Source organism: Sturnira hondurensis, unplaced genomic scaffold, assembly GCF_014824575.4.
Source record: "Sturnira hondurensis isolate 20B ecotype Veracruz unplaced genomic scaffold, ASM1482457v3 Scaffold0004068, whole genome shotgun sequence".
NCBI lineage: Eukaryota > Metazoa > Chordata > Mammalia > Chiroptera > Phyllostomidae > Sturnira > Sturnira hondurensis.
In genome coordinates, this window is record NW_028076699.1 from 8,497,969 (window position 1) to 8,520,122 (window position 22,154).

Consider the following 22,154-nt stretch of genomic DNA (forward strand, 5'->3'; position numbering starts at 1 on the left):
ATATAAAAACATGGGATATGGGTCAGATTTGTTGAAAATACAAGGAGGCTTAGATTTAGTCCCCCACTTAACCCCACATTACCTACACTACCTTTGATATGTCACGACACCAAGGCAAATTCACCCGAAACTCCTGTTCAGTCCTGCCTAAGTCACACTGACCTGCCTCCGTGGTGGCACATGAGGACCACGTAGCCAGACATACACCAAGCAGCTGTCTCGCGTTGCGTCATCTGCGTACTTTCTATATTATCAGAGTAGGTTCCTATCAAGCAGTTGTCTCAAAAGAAGTGACTGACATCTCTCATGAAAAAACTATTCATGCCTAACTTAAGGATTCAAGTTCATTTTTACATTTAAATATAACTATTAGCAGAATAAAAGTAGGATGGATGATTTACCAATTACTAAGGAAAGAAGGAAAACCACAAGAAAGATTTTAAGGAATTGTGAAATATTACAAAAATTTAAAAAATTGTAGAAAAGCATAAATAAAATGAACCATAAAAGAAAATAACCAATAAAAGACAAACAAGATCACTTGGTGTGAAGCCACATGAAATGGTTAAAGGAGAATATTGACTAGAGATTTGCCCTAGTTGAAACATACCAGGCCCTGGCTGGTGTAGCTCAGTGGATTGAGCGCGGGCCTGCGAACCAGACGATCGTGGTTCGATTCCCAGTCAGGGCACATGCCTGGGTTGCAAACCGGTTCCATGCAGGCTAACTACCAGCAGGGGATGCACAAAAAGGCAACCATACATTGATGTTTCTCTCCCTCTCTCCTTCCCCTCTAAAAATAAATAAATAAATAAAATCTTTTTTAAAAAAAGAAACATACCATAAAACTGCAATCAACAAAGCAGTGACTGCCTATCCCTAGAGTAAACACACAGATCAGTGAGACACAAGTGGAAGTCCAGACACAAACTCAAGCATCTAAATAGTTATTATGTGGGAAAATGGCATTTGAAATGAGAAAGTAAAGGGATGATTTATTTCATAAGTGTTGGAACAATTTGTTAACCACTGGTGAAAGAAATGGTATGCTACTTCTTCATGTTTTACATTCAAATTCCTGATGAATGAAAGGTATTTAAACTTTTAAATTAGGGAAAATTTCCAAATATACATAAAATAATATGAAAAGCACTCAAGGATCCACCACTAAGATGAAGCAGGTGTTAACATTTTGTTATTTTTTAAATTTTCCTTTATTTTATTGATTTTGATAAACATAATCTTATAGGTACAGACAGCTAAATTCTTCTCTCTTTTCATCTTCCTTTTTCCCAGAAGTAACAATAGTTCTGAAATTAATGGATATTACTTCCATATGTGACTTTATACTTTCATTGTGTATGCCTGTATTGTATTAAAATATATGTTGTTTTCTGTTATAATGATTGCCTTCTTTACTAAACATAGTTTTCAAGGTCATCTGTATTGATAAATGTTGCTCTAGTTCATTCATTTTAAATACCTATTATATTAATGAACAACAATTTATGCATTTTCATTCTGAGTTAAGTGGTGTTAGTTTGCTTTGCTATTGCAATGAACAGTACTACAATGAATGTTATTGTGTGTGTTTCCTTATACAGTGTGCAAAAATGTCTTAGAAGAACACACAGAAGTGGAATTGCTAGGTCATTTGTTGTAAGCACCTTTACTGTCAGATTATCCTCCAGGAGACTGTTCTATTTCACATGCTTACCAGTGATGTGCAAAAATCACTGTTTCCTAGATAATTACCAACACTTGTTATTTTTAGATTTACTATTGGTTTGCTATTCTGATGGGTAAGAAATGTATTTCATTATTTTCTTAATTTACCTTCCCTCAATTACTTTTCATGTATTTTTAAACCTTTCATTTCTTTATAACTTGTCTGATATCCTTGGCCTATTTTCTATTGGATAGCCATTATATTTTGATGTGTAGGAGTTCTTTTAGGTTTGTGTATTAATACTTTTCTATTACAAGGGTTATGTATGCCTTCAATCATTGACATGTCTTTTCATTTGTTTTCAATATATTTTGATAGAATACAGCTTTTGTAAAACAGTCAAAAATATTTATGTTTTTCTTCATGGCTTATGCTTCTGATATTTTGTATAAAAAATCCCTATATACCCTGAGTCTGTTTAATAATGTCCTGTGTTTCACTTTGTACATTTTATTCCTTAATTCATTTGGAATTTATTTTTGTATTTGGTGTGAGGTAGGGATCTAATTTGATGTTTTTCACATATAGGTGACTCATCAACTCAGCACCATTAATTGACAGATCAGCTTTTCAGCCTAATCCACAACGTCATTCCTGATGTATATTGAGTCTTTTCCTTGGCTTTTTGTTCTGATACACTGGAATAGCTCTTGTAGAAGGGAAAGGGTCATCATGGAGCACATATAAAGGCCCGAGGGACAAAGCCAAGGGAGGAAATATTGAGGTTGGGAGGTGGGGGCGGGTGGGGTGGGAGAAAGTTGTGTCAGAAAAATGGAGACAACTAACTGTACTTGAACAACATTAAGAAAATAAAAATAAATAAATTTGTAGCAATGTAAGCCACATTGCTTTAATTACCAAAATTTTATAGCAGGTCTTGTTATCTGTTAAGACTGCCATTGCTGTTTTTTTTTCCTTGCATTTCCATATAAATTTTATATTCAACTTATCAAATTTTGCCTTGGCTGGTGTGGCTCAATGAATTGAGTGCCAGCCTGTAAACCAAAGGGTCACTGCTTCAATTCCCAGTCAGGGCACGTGCCTCACATGCAGGTCAGGTCCCCAGTAGAGGGGGCACAGGAGAAGCAGCCACACATTGCTATTTCTCTCCCTCTTCCTCTCTCCCTCCCTTCCCCTGTCTAAAACAAGAAATAAATAAAATCTTTTTTAAAAAACTATCAAATTTTACACATACATACATACATACATACATACATATACACACACACACACACCACTGCTCAGATTTTGGTGAATTATGTTGATTCCAATAATGAATCTTCAGTCTATGAAAATGATATATTTTTTATTTATTTAAGCCTCTTTGATTTGTCTCAGTAATGTTTTATAGTTTCGGTGTAGAGGTCTTATTTATTATATTTTTATAGGTATTTGATATTTTTAATATCATAATTTTTATCACTTAAAAATTTTATTGTGATTAAAAATCACAGTATAGTGATTTTTAATATTGACTTTGTACCAATGAATTCTAATATTTTGTAGATTAATTTGGGGTAGTCTATATACATAATGTTGACTGTGTATATAGTACAAAGTTTTATTTCTTTTTTCCCAACTTTCTTCTTTCTCTTTGTTTTTATTGCCTATTGCATTGGCAAGAACTCCCAACACAGACTTTAATATGAGCGGTGATAGAAAAGCAGACATTTTTTTTGTTCCCAAATACAGTGGAAATACTTCAAATTTTCATAATTAAGCATCATATTGCTGCTGTTGTGTTTTCAGGTACACATTCTTTGTCATATTAAGATGATTCCTATTATTGGTTTTCTAAGAGTTAGTATTATTATTATTTTAAGTATTTCATTTATTTTTAGAGAGAGGGGAAGGGAAGGAGGAAGAGAGGGAAACATCAGTGTGTGGTGGCCTCTCACAGGCCCCCTGCTGGGGACCTGGTCCTCAACCCAGGTCCCTGCCCTGACTATGACTCAAACTGGCGACCCTTCAGCTGACAGGCGTGCACTCAGTCCACTGAGCTACCCCATCCAGGGCAGAGCTGATTATAATTAAAGAATGTAACATTTTATCAGATGCTTTTTCTTTACCTTTTGATATAAATGTGGTATATTGTAGTGGTTAATTTTATGTATTTGTTTTTCTTAATTAATTTATTTTTATAGGGAAGGGAAGGGCAGGAGAAAGAGGGAGAGAAACTGATATGAGAGAAACAGCAATTGGTTGTCTCTAGAACATGCCCCAGCTGGCACGCGCCATGACCAGGAATCAGCCAGTGACCTTTTGCTTTGTGGAATGATATCCAATCAAGTCGCAGCGGTTAGGGCTAATTCTAGAATTTTTAAACAAGCTTGCATTCCTAGAGTAAATAAACATTAATTATGATTTATTGTTTTCTTTCTCTCCCCCTCTAACTGGATTTAATTTGCTAATTTTTTGTTTAGATGTTTGGGAAAGAAATTTTCCCCATCTTTTTCAGATTTCATTATCAAGTTTATGTGGGTCACAGAAAACAAGTTGGAAAATGTTCCTTCACTTTCAGTTATCTGGGACAATTTGTGTAAAATTGGTGTTTTATTTTCCTTTAGTGTTTAGAAAGCTTAACCAGGGAAGTTGCCTGGGCCTGGCATTTTATTCACAGGAATAATAGTATATTCAATTACCTCTATAAATTTAATAAAATTCCTCAGATTGTGTGTATCTTCTATCAGTTTCAGTAAGGCATTTTCTGTTTTTCTGAGAATTCCCCCTTTTCCTCTAATTTTTCAAATTCATTTCATAGTATCTTTTTATTATAACAAACTTTAATCTTAATGTTTATAGTTGTGTTCCCTTTTGTATTCCTGTATTAGTGAATCGTGCTCTTTCTATACTTTTCTTGATTATAGGTCCATTGCTTTTAGAGGTTCATTATTGAAATCTGAGTTGTTTTTGAGATCCAGCAACTTTCTTTGACTCTATCTATCCTAAGTTCTGTTCAGTTTCTCTTTTATTTCATATGTAGACAATCATAGCATCTGTGAATAATGAGTTTTACATCTTTCTTTTTAAGCAGTATACTTTTTACTACCTGTTTTTATTTTATTGCAGTAGAACTTTCGTTACCATGTTGCGTAGAAGTAGTAAGAGTGGCAACCTTATTGTTTCCTGTCTTAAAGGGAGCATAGCTTACATTTCACCATTAAGTGGGATTGCTATACATTTTAAATAGATACCCTTCATAATTTGAAGAAAGTTCTTTTCTATAACTAGATTTCACAGAATAAGAAATTTTTTGAGTGATGTTAAATATTATTAGATGCTTTACTATACCTATTTGTTAATAATTTAGTATTTCTCAATTTGTTAATTTGCTTACTTTCATTATAGATCTTTTTGATGTTTGAATCATCTTTCCATTCCTAAGATATGTCTTACTTTGTTTTGATATACAGTTTGTGTGTGTGTGTGTGTGTGTGTGTATAAATTTACCATTGGATTTGGATTGGTAATTTTTTTTTATTTAGAGGTTTTTCAGTAAATGTTTGTAACTGACACAGGGCTACACAGTTTTTTACTGTTTTAAAACTGCATTTATTGGGGTGACATTGGTTAATAAAATTATATAGGTTTCAGGTGTATAATTCTATAACTCATTATCTGTATATTGTATGTTGCGTTCACCTCCACCAGTCAAATCTCCTCCCATCACCATTTATCCCCCTTTCCCTCTTCTGCCTCCCCAGCCCCCTGTCCCTCAGGTCATCACCACACTGTTGTTTGTGTCTGTGAGCGTTTGGGGGGTTTTGTTTTGTTTTGTTTGTTTTGTTTGTTTCTTGCTACACTTTTCTATTCTCCCATGTTAATGCCTGTTTTTGCTTCAAGATTAGAATATCCTTACAAAATCAGCTCAGTAGCTTTTTATCTTTTTCTTTTTCATAAATTTCACTTAAATTTAATGAAAATAATATATGTACATAATTTCAAAGTCAAATAATACTACAAAAGTCTAAAGAAAATAACCCTCTTTTTACCTCGCCCCCACACTTTTCATTCCTGCATCAGGGGATCAGCAAACTTCTGTAAAGCGATACATGGGGAGTAATGTAGGCTTTGTAATCTACCAGAGCCCTGTCGCGACTGCTCAACTCGCTGTTCTGCTGCCAAAGGCCATAGCCAACACCGAATGAGTGAGCATGGGTTTTTCTTACAAAATGGGAAGCAGGCAGGATTTGATCTCTGCTCTAGCAGCAATCACTTATGTTTCTTTCCATTGTTTCCTCTGATACTGTATATTTCTAAATAAAATTTCTGTGCTACTGTTCATTATTTATTTTAGTTTTATGTATTGTTTATCAATTTTGTATTGTGAAAGGGATTAAATTCTTCAACAGTTCTGCTACATAATGCAAGGACTTATCTTCCCCCTATATTTATATTATTATTTCATTATTAATATTCAGACTTTTCTTTTTTAATTTAATTATTGTTCAAGTACAGTTTTCTGCCTTTTACTCCCATCCCAGCTCACCACCCCCCCGTGCTCCCCACCTCCCTCCCATTTCCACCCCCCTTAGTTGTTGTCCATGTGTCCTTTATACTAGTTTCAGTGAATCCTTCCCCTTTTTCCCCTGAAATTCCCTCCCCTCTCCCCTCTGGTCACTGTCCCCTTGTTCTGTATTTCAGTGTGTTTGGTTTTATTTTGCTTGCTCATTTGTTTTGTTGTTTAGGTTTCTGTTAAAGGTGAGATCATCTGGTATTTGTCTTTCACCACCTGGCTTATTTCACTCAGCATAATGCTTTCCAGTTCTATCCATGCTGTGGCAAAGGGTAGGAGCTCCTTCTTTCTTTCTGCTGCATAGAATTCCATTGTGTATATGTACCATAGTTTTTTTATCCATCCATTTACTGATGGGCATGTAGGTTGCTTCCAACTCTTGGCTGTTGTAAATTGTGCTGCAATGAACGTTGGTGTGCATAGGTTCTATTGATTGGTGTTTCAGGGTTCTTAGGATATACTCCTAACAGTGGAATTGCTGGGTCAAAAGGCATGTTCATTTTTAGTTTTCTTAGAAAATTTCATACTGTTTTCCATAGTGGTTGTACCAGTCTGCAATCCCACCAACAATGAACTAGGGTCCCCTTTTCCCCACAACCTTTCCAACATTTGTTGTTTGTAGCTTTGTTTATGATGGCCATTCTGACTAGTGTGAAGTAGTATCTCGTTGTGGTTTTAATTTGCATCTCTCTGATAGCTAGCGATATTGAGCATCTTTTCATGTGCCTCTGGATCTTCTGTATGTCCTCCTTGGAGAAATGTCTGTTCAAGTCCTCTGCCCAGTTTTTAATTGGGTTGCTTGTAGAGTGGAGTCATGTAAGTTCTTTGTATATTTTGGAGATTAAACCCTTGTCTGAGGTATCATTAGCAAATTGTGAGTAGATGAATATTAATATAGATGAGTCTTGTATGATTAAGTTTTATCTCCTACAACTACCCTGATGCCTCCTGCCTATTACTAATAGTTGCTTTGTTTTTCTGTTAAATATGTTTTCAATGTATCAATTGCAAATTGCCTATTTTCACCTGAGTCCTTCCCCCTGCTTTCTGTGTCTTTGCTCAGTTACTTTGGTGTCTGCTTCTGCTGGATGTCTTTTATCATTAACAGATTGGCAGTAAAATTTGAAATGGAAGATCTAAATGCATGTGTTGAACATGCTAGGGGAGAGCCAGCCATTTAATTGTGGAAGGCTTCTAATGTTAATGTTAATGTTAATGTTAATCTAACTTTGAAATTTTTTATCTTTTTCACATTTTTAAATTGTTGTTCAAGTACAGTTGTCTCCATTTTCCCCCCACCACTACCCCCCGCCCCAGNACACACACACCCAGGTGCTCCCCACCTCCCTCCCATTTCCATCCCCCTTAGTTGTTGTCCATGTGTCCTTTACACTAGTTCCTGTAAATCCTTCCCCTTTTTCTTCTGAAATTCCCTCCCCTCTCCCCTCTGGTCACTATCCCCTTGTTCTGTATTTCAGTGTGTTTGGTTTTATTTTGCTTGCTCGTTTGTTTTGTTGTTTAGGTTTCTGTTAAAGGTGAGATCATCTGGTATTTGTCTTTCACCGCCTGGCTTATTTCACTCAGCATAATGCTTTCCAGTTCTATCCATGCTGTGGCAAAGGGTAGGAGCTCCTTCTTTCTTTCTGCTGCGTAGAATTCCATTGTGTATATGTACCATAGTTTTTTGATCCATCCATTTACTGATGGGCATGTAGGTTGCTTCCAACTCTTGGCTATTGTAAATTGTGCTGCAATGAACGTTGGTGTGCATAGGTTCTTTTGATTGGTGTTTCAGGGTTCTTAGGATATACTCCTAACAGTGGAATTGCTGGGTCAAAAGGCACGTTCATTTTTAGTTTTCTTAGAAAATTTCATACTATTTTCCATAGTGGTTGTACCAGTCTGCAATCCCACCAACAGTGAACTAGGGTCCCCTTTTCCCCACAACCTTTCCAACATTTGTTGTTTGTAGCTTTGTTTATGATGGCCATTCTGACTGGTGTGAAGTGGTATCTCATTGTGGTTTTAATTTGCATCTCTCTGATAGCTAGTGATATTGAGCATCTTTTCATGTGTCTCTGGATCTTCTGTATGTCCTCCTTGGAGAAGTGTCTGTTCAAGTCCTTTGCCCAGTTTTTAATTGGGTTGCTTGTCTTCTTAGAGTGGAGTCATGTAAGTTCTTTGTATATTTTGGAGATTAAACCCTTGTCTGAGGTATCATTAGCAAATTGTGAGTAGATGAATATTAATATAGATGAGTCTTGTAATGTATGATTAAGTTTTATCTCCTACAACTACCCTGATGCCTCCTGCCTATTACTAATAGTTGCTTTGTTTTTCTGTTAAATATGTTTTCAATGTATCTATTGCAAATTGCCTATTTTCACCTGAGTCCTTTTCCCTGCTTTCTGTGTCTTTGCTCAGTTACTTTGGTGTCTGCTTCTACTGGATGTCTTTTATCATTAACAGATTGGCAGTAAAATTTGAAATGGAAGATCTAAGTGCATGTGTTGAACATGCCAGGGGAGAACCAGCCATTTAATTGTGGAAGGCTTCTATATCTAACTTAGAAATTTTTTATCTTTTTCACATTTTTTAATTGTTGTTCAAGTACAGTTGTCTCCATTTCCCACCCACCACTACCCCCTACCCCAGCCATCCCCACCTCCCACCCTTGATTCTATCTCCCCTTTGGTTTTGTCCATGTGTCCTTTATACAGGTTCCTAAAAACCCTTCCCTCTCTCTCCACCCCCATTATCCCTCCCACCCCCTGCCCAGTTACTGTCAGTTTGTTCTTAATTGGAAGTTTGTTTTCCCACAGAAGAATTCTTTAATCTCTTGACTATAGAGGTAATAAACTTGACTACCAATATTCTGGAATTTGAATCCAGAGTCTCTGTGCTTTAATCTCTCCAGAGAATCAGCCTCTAGTCTCCTATCACAATGGAAAGTCACAGTCACTTGGGTGTTTGGTGTGAGGGAGAGAATCCGGAGACTTAATTTCTCTTTATAAGGACTTTGTATCTGCTGTGACTGACACTGTACTTTCAGTGGTACCAAACACTTCCAGTGTTTTGTAGCTCTGGAATTCTGTTATATGAATTATTTCTTAACTTTTTAATTTAGCACTTTTTCAGTCCTTTCTAGTACATGCATGTAAGTCTGAATTTTAACTTCTCTTTATATTGCCTTTTTTATGTGCCACAAGATCTGATATGCAGTGATGAATCAATCATCCAATTCTAAATATTTTAAAATTCCTATCATTTTTTTGATATATGAAAAATGAAGAATATGTAATATTCTTTATTTGGTTCATCGGAAGTGCTCAGAAGTTGTTTGCTATTATTAGAGTTGCTATCATTAACTCATAGGTTCTATTTCTTATGATACACTTTCAATAAATACCTAATAATTAAGTGTAAAATATGGAAAGACAAGATTTCCTGAGCTTCCTACTTCCAACTTCCTTTGACTCTCATAACCACAGGCAACTTTGCTAAAGAGGCTGGAAAACATTTTTAAAAAATGCGTGGGTGGGGAATGGTAAGAGATGGTGTTCTTTTTGCATGTAGTATCATAGAAAGTAGGAGCTCTGTGGCTAGAACTCCTAAGGTTTAAGTCCTGACTCTTCCAGTTAATAGTTCTAGGGTCTATGTTTGGGGGAGGGGGAGGCAGTTAGCCTTTATTGACTTCAATTTCCTCATGTCTGAAGTTGGGCTAAAATAAGCGACTTTTGTTTATGGATGTAGATACTAAATAATATAGATATTTAAAACACCTGGGAAATTCTCCTGACACAGTGTAGGATACTAGTGATCCATAAGTGTTCTACTTTCTCATTTATGTATTCTAGCCTCACATAGGCACATTATTTCTGTAATAGATGTCCCCCTAATTTAGATCCTGAAATTGTAGTATGGCTTCCAGGTTCACTGGAAATGGATCGGACATCTGGAACCTCTAAAGAAAAAAGGGGGATTAAGCTCTGTGAGGTTCAAAGGCTGTCGGTCCCCTTCATATTGATTTTCTTAAACCAGACAGTAGCCTAGACCCTGGGAGAAGTAATTGAACTGACAACAGGCAGGTCTGGGTTATTAATAATGGAATAGCCTTGGACATTCTTGATGACTTAATTTAATGACAGAAGAGAGTTCTGAAACTGAAATGCCTGGAGATGGCGTCATGGCTAGATCTCTGAGGAGAAAGAATAACATAAGTTATTCCTAAGAGCTTTTTTCATAGAGCAAAATGTTTTATGGTAGTCCCAAACATGAGGCCAGAAGAAATGGTTAAGATTTTTTCTTTTCAAGAAAACAAAATTTTAAAGGCTTGAAAGTTTTTCGATATATTTATTTTTGCTCTTATTTTGAAAAATAGTCTTGGTTAGTTGTGGAGTTTTGGAACCTTAGTGAGTAACTCAAAGATAGAGATCCTGGGCATCTTTTTTTTTAATCCCCTAGATTCAATATCAATCCTCCATCTATTAATTACATGACTTCAAAGAAGTTTGTTAAACCCTCTGAGCCTCAGTTTCTACATCTGCGAAATGAAGATGTTAATATTTCATTGTTGTCATAAAAATATTTAAAACATTTAAAAATTGTACAAAATACCTGGCACTTGCTATTATATAATGCCTCACCCAATAAATATTTGTTCAGTGAAATAATACGTGAGTTTTGATGTTTCCCTCCCTTTGCCTCTGGGTAGAAAAGCTACTCTATGGTGACCCCTCGGAAGCTTTCTCTCTCTCCAGCTCTTCTGGCTGCGCTTGCTCTGGTCTCCATCCTCTCTCCTTTGGACACTTTCGGTGGTCATTTAGTGTCTTTTAACCCCAATTCTCTTCTCTTTCCCAGTCTCTTCTTCCCAGTATGACAAAGTTATTTATGAAAACAGGGCCTGATCTCTTTGAACTATACTGATCTCTTTGAACGTGGTCCCATGTTTGGACCCTCCTAGAAGGACTTTATAATCTTTTAAAACACTCCACTCCCCCATTTTAAAGGTGAGACCCAGAGAGGAAAGGGACTTACCTAAGACCTATGCCCTTAAAAACTTATGCTAAAGTTAGGATTGAGCCCAGTATCCCTATCCCCTAGCAGAGCATAGTAGAGGGGGTGCAGAAAAGGACATAGAACCTCCAGTTCTAGTTTAGAGAGTGCCTAGCTATTGCAGAATTTTTTAACCTTAGTTTTGCACTGCTATTATCTTTGGTGTGTTGAACTTCAAATATACTACTGTCACTGTCATGGTAACATCATTCATTTTCATGCAGATTCTAGGTCAGCTTAAAGAAATGGCATAATTTAGTGTGTACCAAGTATGGCTGCAAACACTGTGCATGTATGAACTTACTCCATACTTATCAGTAACCCTAGGTACTACTATCATTCCCATTTTCCAGATGAGGAAACTGACAAAGAAAGATTTAGTAGTTTGGCAGGGTCATACAACTTGAGGGTGATAAAATGGGATTAAAGTTCAGGCTTCCAGGTTCCAGAGGCTGCGTGGCTGACTACTATGCTAAGCTGCAACAAACACATTGAATTTCTGTGGGCACGGTTTATCCTCACTGTACTGATGGCAGCCAGTCTATATGGATTCCTTAAACCCTGCTTATTCCGGTACTAATTATCAGGAAGTAGCAACTTGCATAGCACCGTCTTCTGATTAACTTCTTCTTCTTCTTTCTTTTTCAGAGGGTCATTTTCAACATTGTCAACTTCAGCAAAACCAAGAGTCTTTATAGAGATGGGATGGCCCCTATGGTAAAATCTACTAGCAGACCAAAATGGTAAGTGACCCACAGAATGGGACATATTTCTGGTTGGAGAATTTGACCCAGGGCTCAAGTTTATCTGCTGTGTGGCTAGGGCTTAGCCTCACTGGCCCTAAGAAAAAGAACATGAGTTTCTGGATGGCCACTGGTTAGATTCCAGGTGCTGTGTTTTGAGACTGTTGGGGTGGAGAACGTGGTCCCATGTTTGGACTGACCAGTGTTCTGAGGGAAGGTGCAACGTGGTATTTGGTTAATTTCTATCGTGTTTGCCTTCTTTCATGATATCTTTGGAAACTTAATTAGAGTTGACTCCATGTTGTTTGTTATTTTAGCCTGAGCGTAGATGTTGTTCAGTAACCTGGGAGGACACTGGAAACTACATTTTGGTAGATTTGCCTTGCTTTTCTTGCTTTCTGTGGTGTTTTTGTGTAGATGTTCTGATGGTGTGTGTTTTTGTGGACGTTAAAGTTCTATTTGTCCCATTGCTAGAGTGAGGGTGAGAGCCGGATAGGATTGCTCAATGGCAGTAATAATGGCGACAATGACATGGATGATAATGACAACTGCTCTTACTTACATAGAGCCCATTCTCTGTCAGATGTTTTACACTCGCTGTTACTATTCTCACGACATTTTTGCAAGAGAAATATTTAAATATTTCTATATTACTGATGAAGAAATTGAGGCTAGGAAAGGTTAAGTATTTTCTAAATATGATTACTCAGAAGAGGTGTCTGCATTATTTTCATTACCCTATGTTGCCATTCAAACCATTTATTTGGTTCATTCATTCACTCATTTATTCATTCATCCATTCATTTACTCATTCAACAAATAAATGATTGAATGCACCAAAACAAGAGATTTTAAAGACAGAAACAAGTGTTATTCATCTATCACACAGTAGGTGTTAAGTGAATGCTTGTTGAACTAAACTGAATTTATTATGAGAATTTACATGTAAACTGCCTGGCACTTGGTAAGTGTTCAGTAAATGTCATCTATTATTAATAGTATTATGTAAAAACTACACAAATGCAAGGAATTGTTAATATGATTTTAGCTTTGATCCCTGTTCAAAATTTAATGACTAGTGAGAAGATCATCTCCAAATGTCTATATTTATAGAAAACTAGAAATTCATAAATATTGAATTGTGCTTTTATCTATAAACGATGCTTGGCAATTTTCTATAAACATTGGGCTGAGAAGCTCAGGTTTGCAAAAATGCAGGCATTTGATGATGATAATGAAGACTGTTTATTAAAGTATAAAAATATCTTCCTGGGCCTGTTTTTTGCTTTGCTCTATCAAGTCAACTATACTGCTTGTTCCTTGATTCCTTTTCGACGCTGGGATCTGGGCCAGGGGTAGGCCTTTGCCTTGAGTCTCTGAAGGCAGTCCAAGTGGATAATAATAGTGCACATGTCTCTCTTAACAGATGTGTGTCAGTGCGTACTTCACACCTTTCCAGCAAAAGGACGTGACTGTGGCCCTGCTCACAGAGGCCTGTAAAATGGCACTGTCCTTCTTTTACCGGGCTCTGTGTCAGGACCGTGCACAGCAACAAGAGTCAACGTCCTGTTTTCTCATGTGTTCTGTTTTGGAGTCTTCTCTTCTTTTGTGCTTTTGAAAATTCTTAAACCTTAATTATTTCATTTTGTCTTGTTTTGTTTCTTATGGGCTATCAGTTGGGTCCTCTCTCTCAAGGCTCTTGACAAGATTGTGAAATATTAATGAGTCCTTGCATTTATATTATAATGCTCCTATGCCACATGGGCAACCTCTCAGCAGCAGTCATCCAGTCATTGGGCTTCTCAATGGTCTGAAAGACTTTAGTGCTTCCGACCTGAGTTTGTTGTAGTTTATCAAGTCTGTAAGGCACAAGGTACCAGAGCAAGACAGGTTGTTTATATGTTTAATCTCTTCTATTTTTTACTTTAGCAGCCCCCTCGGATATGAAGCTGTTCACATTTCTGCATAGTCACCTTTCCCTAAGCCAGGTGTTAAGATATTTGGGTACTTAATATGAGCTTATTGAGCACCTTTAATGCACCACACATTATTCTAGAAATTAGGGACATAGCATGAATATGACAGTAGAGATCGGTTTCTAAATGGAACTTTCATTTTAGAATTTTGTCACCTGCTCTCTAAAGGCTATAATTGTTACTTTCCTTGCTATTGGTTTTCTTGCTAAAGATTCCTTCTGCCCCCTTGGTGCTTTCTGCCCAGGACTCTCTTCCATTCCTGTGTTGATTGCCTGTGCCAGAACCCATCTTCCAGTAGTCACTGTCCTGAATGTTCCCAGGACAACGTAAAGTGTGTGTGGCTGTTTGGCTCTCAGAATCTACATTTTACTGGCCCTAAGGAGTTCATCACAATTTAGGATTCTAGACAATGGCCTGACTCAAGGCCGACAAATAACCTGCAGGTTCCAATGTTAGAATATCTCCTTTCTTGTCTCACTAATTCCAGTTTCCACGATACCAAAGCAACCATCATAACAAAAGGAGAAGTAGCTGGTACTTCTTCTGGTCTAGAGGCGTTGTCTATTTTAATATTCAAATAGACCATGGAAAATTTCTTACCTCATTAAAAACCCTAAATTTCCTGGGTGAAATATATACCTAATGGGAAAACAAACTTTTCATTACCTTTTCAAGCCAGATAGTTAGATATTTATTTACTTAATAAGATGTTATTGAGCACCTTTAATATGCCACACATTATAAACATTAAGAAAATATTATTATTCACCAATCAAAGGGAGCTGTGACTGATCCCAAGCAAAGATGTCTTCAGGTCTTGGTAGAGGCCTGGTAATCAATTAGTTGTGGAAAGCAAATGAACAAAAGAGGCAGCTACAAAGCCATTATGCAGATATATGGCCAGCTAAGGCTGCTCTGCCTTGAGGAGATAACTTCACAGTAGCTAGCAGCAAAATGGGGAAGCTGGAAAATTCAGAAGTGTTCTGCTTATTTTAGTTCACTCTAATTCTGTTTACATATTGGATTTTTAAAGGATTATTGGTTGTTAATATTCTGTAGCATAAAGTATCTGTAACCATAACTCTTTAATAATTTTTAACATTATCCAAAACTGAAATTGCTACTAAGCACTGCTAAGAATTGGGGTTACAGAATAATTGGTGTCTGTAGTCTCACCTCTGTAGAAACTAAGGCCATGATATTTATACAACGAATAAGTGATAACAGTAACCAGAGACCTCAGGACTCCCATACTTCATTTTGGGGGAGGGTGGAGGAGGAAGGCAAAACAAAGTAGGAATCAGATGTGTGATCTTTGGTAGATCTGAAATAACTTCTCTGATTGATTAGTTCATTATAGTAGATTGAGGCGGTTAGACCAAATTTTAGAGGCAGTTTCTATTTAATACATTTCTATCGAGCATCTGACATTGTGCTAGGTTCTAAGGTAATAAATGTGAATCTGATCTGGATTATATCTTTAAAATTTTACTTTTTAGAGGTTGAAATGAAACACAAACACAAATAGGTATGATATAAGGTGCATTGTGCTAAGAACCAGTAGGGAGGTATGTGAAGTGTGTTGTGGGATTAGAGAAGGGAAGACACTGATACTATTAGGACAGCAGGGGAGAGAAGAAGTTTTGGGGGCAGGTGGTATTTCAGCTAGGTGTTGAGGAAATGGTACAAGAACAAAATTAAGAAAATGGGATTCCAAAAGGAAGAAATAACGTGATGAGCCATGGCACCACCTTCATGAGTCTCAGTTTCCTCATTGTAAAAAGTGCATAATAATATTTTCAGACTCATTATAAGAAACAAATGTGAAATCAGTTTGTATATACTGTTTAAGGTCTCAAGGATCTTATTAATTCAATAACTTTTCTGACTTTTTCTTTTCCTCTTACTCACCCAAAACTGATTGGTAACTGAGTAGTTATAGTCAACCAGGATTGTGCAAAGTATTAGAACAAAACAGTGACACGAGTGATGTGGTCACTGTTCTCATATAGCTCATGGTCTGCTGGGTTAGACATTAAATATTTAACTCTTGTTAAGTGTAGTAACTGTTATGACATGGGTAACTCAGCATGCTGTGGAAACTATTTAGCATGCTAGATAGCATTTAAGACTTAATCTGCTCCAACAATAAGAGATCTTCATTAGGTGTGTTATTTATACTGAGAGCTGAAAGATGACTAGGAGTTTGATCATAGGAGGTGGGAATACATGTGAAATAATAGAATTTGTTTGAAGGCCAAGAGATGAGAAAGGCCTTTGTCATACATTTTTATGACAAAGGCCAATGTGACTGGAGCATGAAGTTCTAAGGAGAAATTAACTGAAGCGGTAGGTAGGATTAAAATAGATTTAAGCCTTTAAGTCAAACTAAACAGCTGGGCCTGATTCAGAGGGCAATGTAGAGAAATTGAAGGAATTAACCAGGGCAGGACATGATAAGATTGACATTTTAGAAAGATTAGTTTTGTTGTTGAATAGAGTGTATTTTGGAGAGGAGAACAATTGTTTAGAGGTTTTGCAGTACTTTAACATATAGCTGATAATGTATTAGGATGGTAATAGTAATGATGAAAACAAGTTGGGTGGATTTGAGGGTTAACAAAAGATTGACCCAACTTTGTGACTGACTAGATGTAACTGGTAAAAGAGGGGAATTGTGGATGGCTCCCATTACCCACTTCTGACTACGGACTAGCAGGGTTGATCAACCCTCCTGGCTTGCCTGGAACTACTGGGCTCCCTGGGACATTGGAACTTTTTTATTTTTGGTGCACAAGGAAAGAGGTTTTATTCAGGTGCCACATGATCTGAGAGAATGGTGAACTTCTGTCTCAAAGGCCATCTCATCTTCCTGCTCAACCCTGCGGTTCCATATAGGTCTAGGGAGGAAGGGCTATTATTTCGATCCATTTATCTTGCTAGCTTTTGGTGCACTCAGGCCCTATCCATTCATATTTTTAACTTTTAGTAGTACTCAGTGTAAGAACTCCCCCTGCCACCATCTTGGCCAATGAGGAGGGTCCCTGGCACCTGACTGTCTTTGGTGACAACTTCCCCCTTCAAAACTCTAGACCTTGTAATCTTACAAGGGTAAAGGGATGAAGGTCTCATCTTCTGTAGTTACTTCTTGCTGTCAAAGAGTATAGTCTTGCCTATTACCAGGCCCAGAGATCTTTAGTATCTATTAAAGGAAAAGAGGCATCAGAAATAGAGGGAAGAATTTACACAAGGGAGAAAGACTGCCGTCTTCGGAGGGTGGCATAGGCGGGGCGTCTAGAAGACGCACAGCTGAACAAGTGAAGCAGGAGGAGTGCTTCCTGTTTCAAGAGACCGTGTTGCAGATGTGCTTCCAAAGTGAGACCTATGGTACAAACAGTCAGGTGTTTAATGAGGGGCACGCCTAGCAGTGCAGAGGGAATTGTAGTGCAATTGGAAACTGGAGGGACTAAAGGATACCCATGACTTAATCCTGAGTGGGACTTTGAGTGCACACCCAACAGCAGGATATGTTTGCCAGGGAAGCCACTGTCTGGGAAATGCTGAATAAAATAAAAAATAACATTGTCACTTAGCTTTGGAAGGCACTGTGCCTTTCTGAAGGAGGAATTTAAATCTCCTTTGGAAGTACAGGTCCAGCTTTCCCTTGCAGTATGAGATATGGGAATTTAAACTTTAATTTTAAATTGGGGATTTCCTGAAAAAACCTAGACAAATTGGTCATTCAACTCTTGAATGATGAGGCCAAGATTAAGATTCAGGGAGACAAATCAAAAGCTAGAACAACAACAACAAAAAAAAGACCTTGCATAAACACTGGGAAGATAAAAAAAAAACAAAAGTACATAGAAAGTAAATTGTTATAATCCATTAATACTCTAATCAGTTTTATCAGTAACACTAATGTTATTACCAATTACCCTTGAATAGTTTCTTATAAAGTGATAGTACCAAAAGCTGTGTTTGCATTTTGGTTAAGTTTCAGACTTAACTCCCTTTCCATTTTAGGTTAGGAATGACTAAGAAATCCTGAACATCCTGAACCATTTACACAAATACGTACAGCATTAGATTAAAATGTCCATGTAGTGTTTTTTTTTAACAATTGGAAAATGTAGTGGAAAGAGATCAAGAATAGGAATCTAAAAATCTGAGTCCTATCCTTGGCAATACTGTTCTAAGAGTTAAATAATCAAAAAAGATCAATATTATAGAAAAATCTCTATACAAAAATATTCATTATAGGGTAGTTGAAAATGGCAGAAACTCAAACCAAATTAAATGTACAAAACTAGGTAAAATTGCTAGGTAAATTATAGTGAACCAACTCAATGCAGTATTATGCAGGCATTAAAAATAGTTTCTAGGCATTTTTAATAACATGGGAAAATGCTGATCTTGTGTACAGTAAAAAGTAGGGTAGACTATATATAGGGTAGGGCTATACATAATTGTTATAATATAAACCTACATTATATATTAAATACACATATAATACTATTAACTGAAGTCTTTGTATGCCAGAATTTTTATTTCTTTAGAGTTTTTTATATTTTTAGAAATTCTGCTGTTTGAATTTGTGAAAAATCAAAGTCATACTTATGAAAAATAGAATAATTTGTTAAATAAATGATGTTAACAACTACTTGTAATATGATTTTGGCTGAATCACATCACTCTTCTGGGACTTGGTTTCCTTATCTGAGGTAAATGAATATCATGCACTCCATCCTTCTGACCTTCCATAGTGCTATTCAGACAAGTGTAGGCACTGGCGGTGAGATGCAAGAGGCATTTGGAAATATGTGCTGTGACCAAAACCCAAATTCTTATTAAGGGGTGAGACAGAGGCTCATGTAACCATATCAGTGACCAGTGTCAGTGGTCTTTGGAACCTGTACGTGCAGCTTGCAGTAACTAATTATTAGATTTGCAACAATTTTGTTAGTTACTTTTTACCATTGGTAGCTTGAAATCATGTATTATATAATGGAAATTGGGAAATGCTAAAAATCAGGCCTTTACGTGGCCTCAAGTCAGAAATTCAAATAATTTCTTTTAATTTAAACTATGAAATGACATGTAGAAGAAATCACTGTGGATAAAACTGACTATAAAACTCCAGACTACCTTCTCAGCTCTCTGGTCATGGGACCTCTTTGTTAGGGCTCATGGTCCAAGCATCAGGGAATTGGACTTCCTGAAGAAGATTCCCAAGGGAGAGAAGCCTGAGGGTGCTGAGAAATCATGCCTGAGGCAGCTAGGACTGCCATCTGCTACATATGAAAGTAACACCATCACCTCTTGAATGTGTGAAAGGCTGAACAAATCAATGGGAGCATATAGATTCTTGGATTCAGAGGACTTCATCCTATTAGGTTTCCGAAAGGAAATGGGTGACACACCCAAATTAGGATAATTTGAAGTAAGTTTGTTTTATAAAAGGCCATTGTATTAGTGAGGATTGGTGTGTAAAACCACAACTTATAGTGCAACAACCTGGGGCTAGTAGCATCAGAATTGTCATCACCTTTAGAGAAGGGAGAAGTTACTAAAACCTAGAAAGAGGGACTTGTATGCAGTGGGCTGCTTTGCAAGTAGCAGTGTCCTCCTATCAAGAACAACAGGCAGACTTAGGTGACTTTTTAGGAGAAAAGCCAGGAAAATAAATACTCTGATCTCCTCCTCCTTCCTGCCTCTGATCAGTTGCTACACTTCCGCATGGGAAGATCGGAACAGAAGGCAGAAGCAGAGAATACAGTTGATGGTTGATGTAATCCACAAAGTTCTGCCAAGTAAGATGAGGAAAGGGTGGAGAAGGGTGGACTGGCTACAGAAGGGCAGATGGAATATATCTAGCACAGTTTAGCTTCGGTTTCTAGCTGGTACTGACTTGAGTCCTTGTTTTCTCATGTAAAATATGTATAATGATACACTACTATTTTAGAATGGTTTTGAAGATTTGCTAAAATGCTTGTAAATCACCTTACTGGAAGCACCTGATGCTTAATAGTGTGTCCAGAAATAGTGGCAATTATTACTGTACTCTATTACTTCATATCATTGAGCATTATTTCCCTTATCAATAAAATAGAGAAAATACTATTTTCTGCCCAATGGTTATTATCATTATAAATGTTAACCTTGGGATGTGAAATCACTCTATAAGATACTCTATAAGTGCATAATCACTCTATAAGATACTGAAAACTCACTTTCTCTTTCTAGATCCATTGGATTGATTCGTGAGGTTAGTCTTTGTTTTAGTTACTGCTGTGCCTCAAGCACCTAGAGAGTCCTTAGCTCAAAGTAGATACTCAGTAAATAATTGTTTAAATAACTCCTTGTAAAGACCTTTCCGGAACCTCCAGGGCATCTTTAAATGTTCCAACATCCCAATTATAGGGGTACCAGAAGGGGAAGAGGAACAGTCACCAGTGGAAAACTTATTTGAACAAATGATAAAGGAGAACTTCCCCAGTCGGGCAAAGGAAATAGACTTCCAGGAAATCCAGGAAGCTCAGAGAGTCCCAAAGAAGTTGGACCCAAGAAGGAACACACCAAGGCACATCATAATTACATTAGCCAAGATGAAAATGAAGGAGAGAATCCTAGAAGCAGCAAGAGGTAAGGGGACAGTCACCTACAAAGGAGTTCCCATCTGACTGTCAGCTGATTTCTCAAAAGGGACCTTACAGGCCAGAAGGGTCTGGAAAGAAGTATTCCAAGTCATGAAATCCAAAGACCTACATCCAAGATTGCTCTATCCAGCAAAGCTTTCATTTAAAATGGAAGGGCAGATAAAGTGCTCCTCAGATAAGATCAAATTCAAGGAGTTCATCATCCCCAAGCCCTTATTATATGAAATGCTAAAGGGACTTATATAAGAAAAAGAAGATAAAAAATATGAACAGTGAAAGGACAGCAAGCTTACAGTTATTAACAACCACACCTAAAACAAAAGCAAACTAAGAGGACAGCTAGATCAGGAGCGGAACCATAGAAACAGAGATCACATGGAGGGTTAGCAACAGGAGAGTGGGAGGAGGAGAAGGGGGGAGAAGGTACAGAGAATAAATAGCATAGATGGTAGGTAGAAAATAGATAGGGGGGAGGGCAAGAATAGTATGGGAAATACAGAATCTAAAGAACTTGTGACACGTGGTCATAAACTAAAGGGGGGAATGGTGGGGGAGGGGGTGTACCGGGGGGAGGGGAATGAAGAGGGGGAAATGGAACAACTGTAATGGCATAATCAATAAAATATATTAAAAAATAAAAATAAAAATAAAAAAATTTTAAAAGACCTTTCTGATGCTCTTAGATTGCTCCTTGGTGCTGTCCCTTCCTTGCAGGTGGGACTACCTTGTTCTTCCAATGGCCACCTTTTGTCTACTGATGGAGTCTAAAACCTATCATATCTCCTAACTTTTCCTTCCATATAGTCTAGCACAAAGATTTTGTTTTATTCAATCTGGTCTTTGCCTTGCTTGTCCATGCCCCTATTCCAGTCCTCTGGCACAAATCTTTGTATTTGATAATAACTCAAACATTACATCTTCTGAACTAGGTGGCCACCAGCCACCTTGTACTTTCTACGTTCTCTTAAGGTTTATAGAGTACCCTCTTACCCATTGCATTTGTTTCTTCTACTAGGGTATCTCATCCCCTTTCTCTGCCTGTGGAAAGCCTATGGCCCAATGTTCTTTTTTTATACCTCAAACTTTTCACATGCTTTCTCTGTGCCTGAGATACCTTTCCTTTTCCACTGTGTCTCCTCCTTTTCCTAGATAACTCCCATATATGCAACCGACCTCATCTTAAATGCCATTTCTTTGGGGAAAGCCTGCCTCATCACTAGAATCACTAAGATCAGATTAAGCACTCACAGTTTCCTCCTATCACATACTGTGTTGTATTTTCCCATGGATTTAACTTTCTTCCCCTATAAAATTGTGACTTTCTTGAAGTCATGACAAATTTACGTATCATGTTACAAGGATTCTCTCTATATATCTACATCTAATCTATATCTAGATATAGATATATAGACACACATATATCTATCTCTATCTATAGATATCTCTATCTATCTATCTATCTATCTATCTATCTGT

General features: G+C 37.2%; 1 protein-coding gene across 1 annotated transcript in view; it reads left to right on the forward strand.

The window, feature by feature from the left end:
* The window catches only part of LOC118985015 (BEN domain-containing protein 5), a 1,089,084-nt gene that overhangs the window by 468,484 nt on the left and 598,446 nt on the right, over window positions 1–22,154 (forward strand). The window contains exon 4 of the mRNA XM_037043322.1: window positions 11,949–12,043. Coding sequence (XP_036899217.1) covers window positions 11,949–12,043 — 95 coding nt within the window. The remainder of the gene's footprint in view (window positions 1–11,948; window positions 12,044–22,154) is intronic.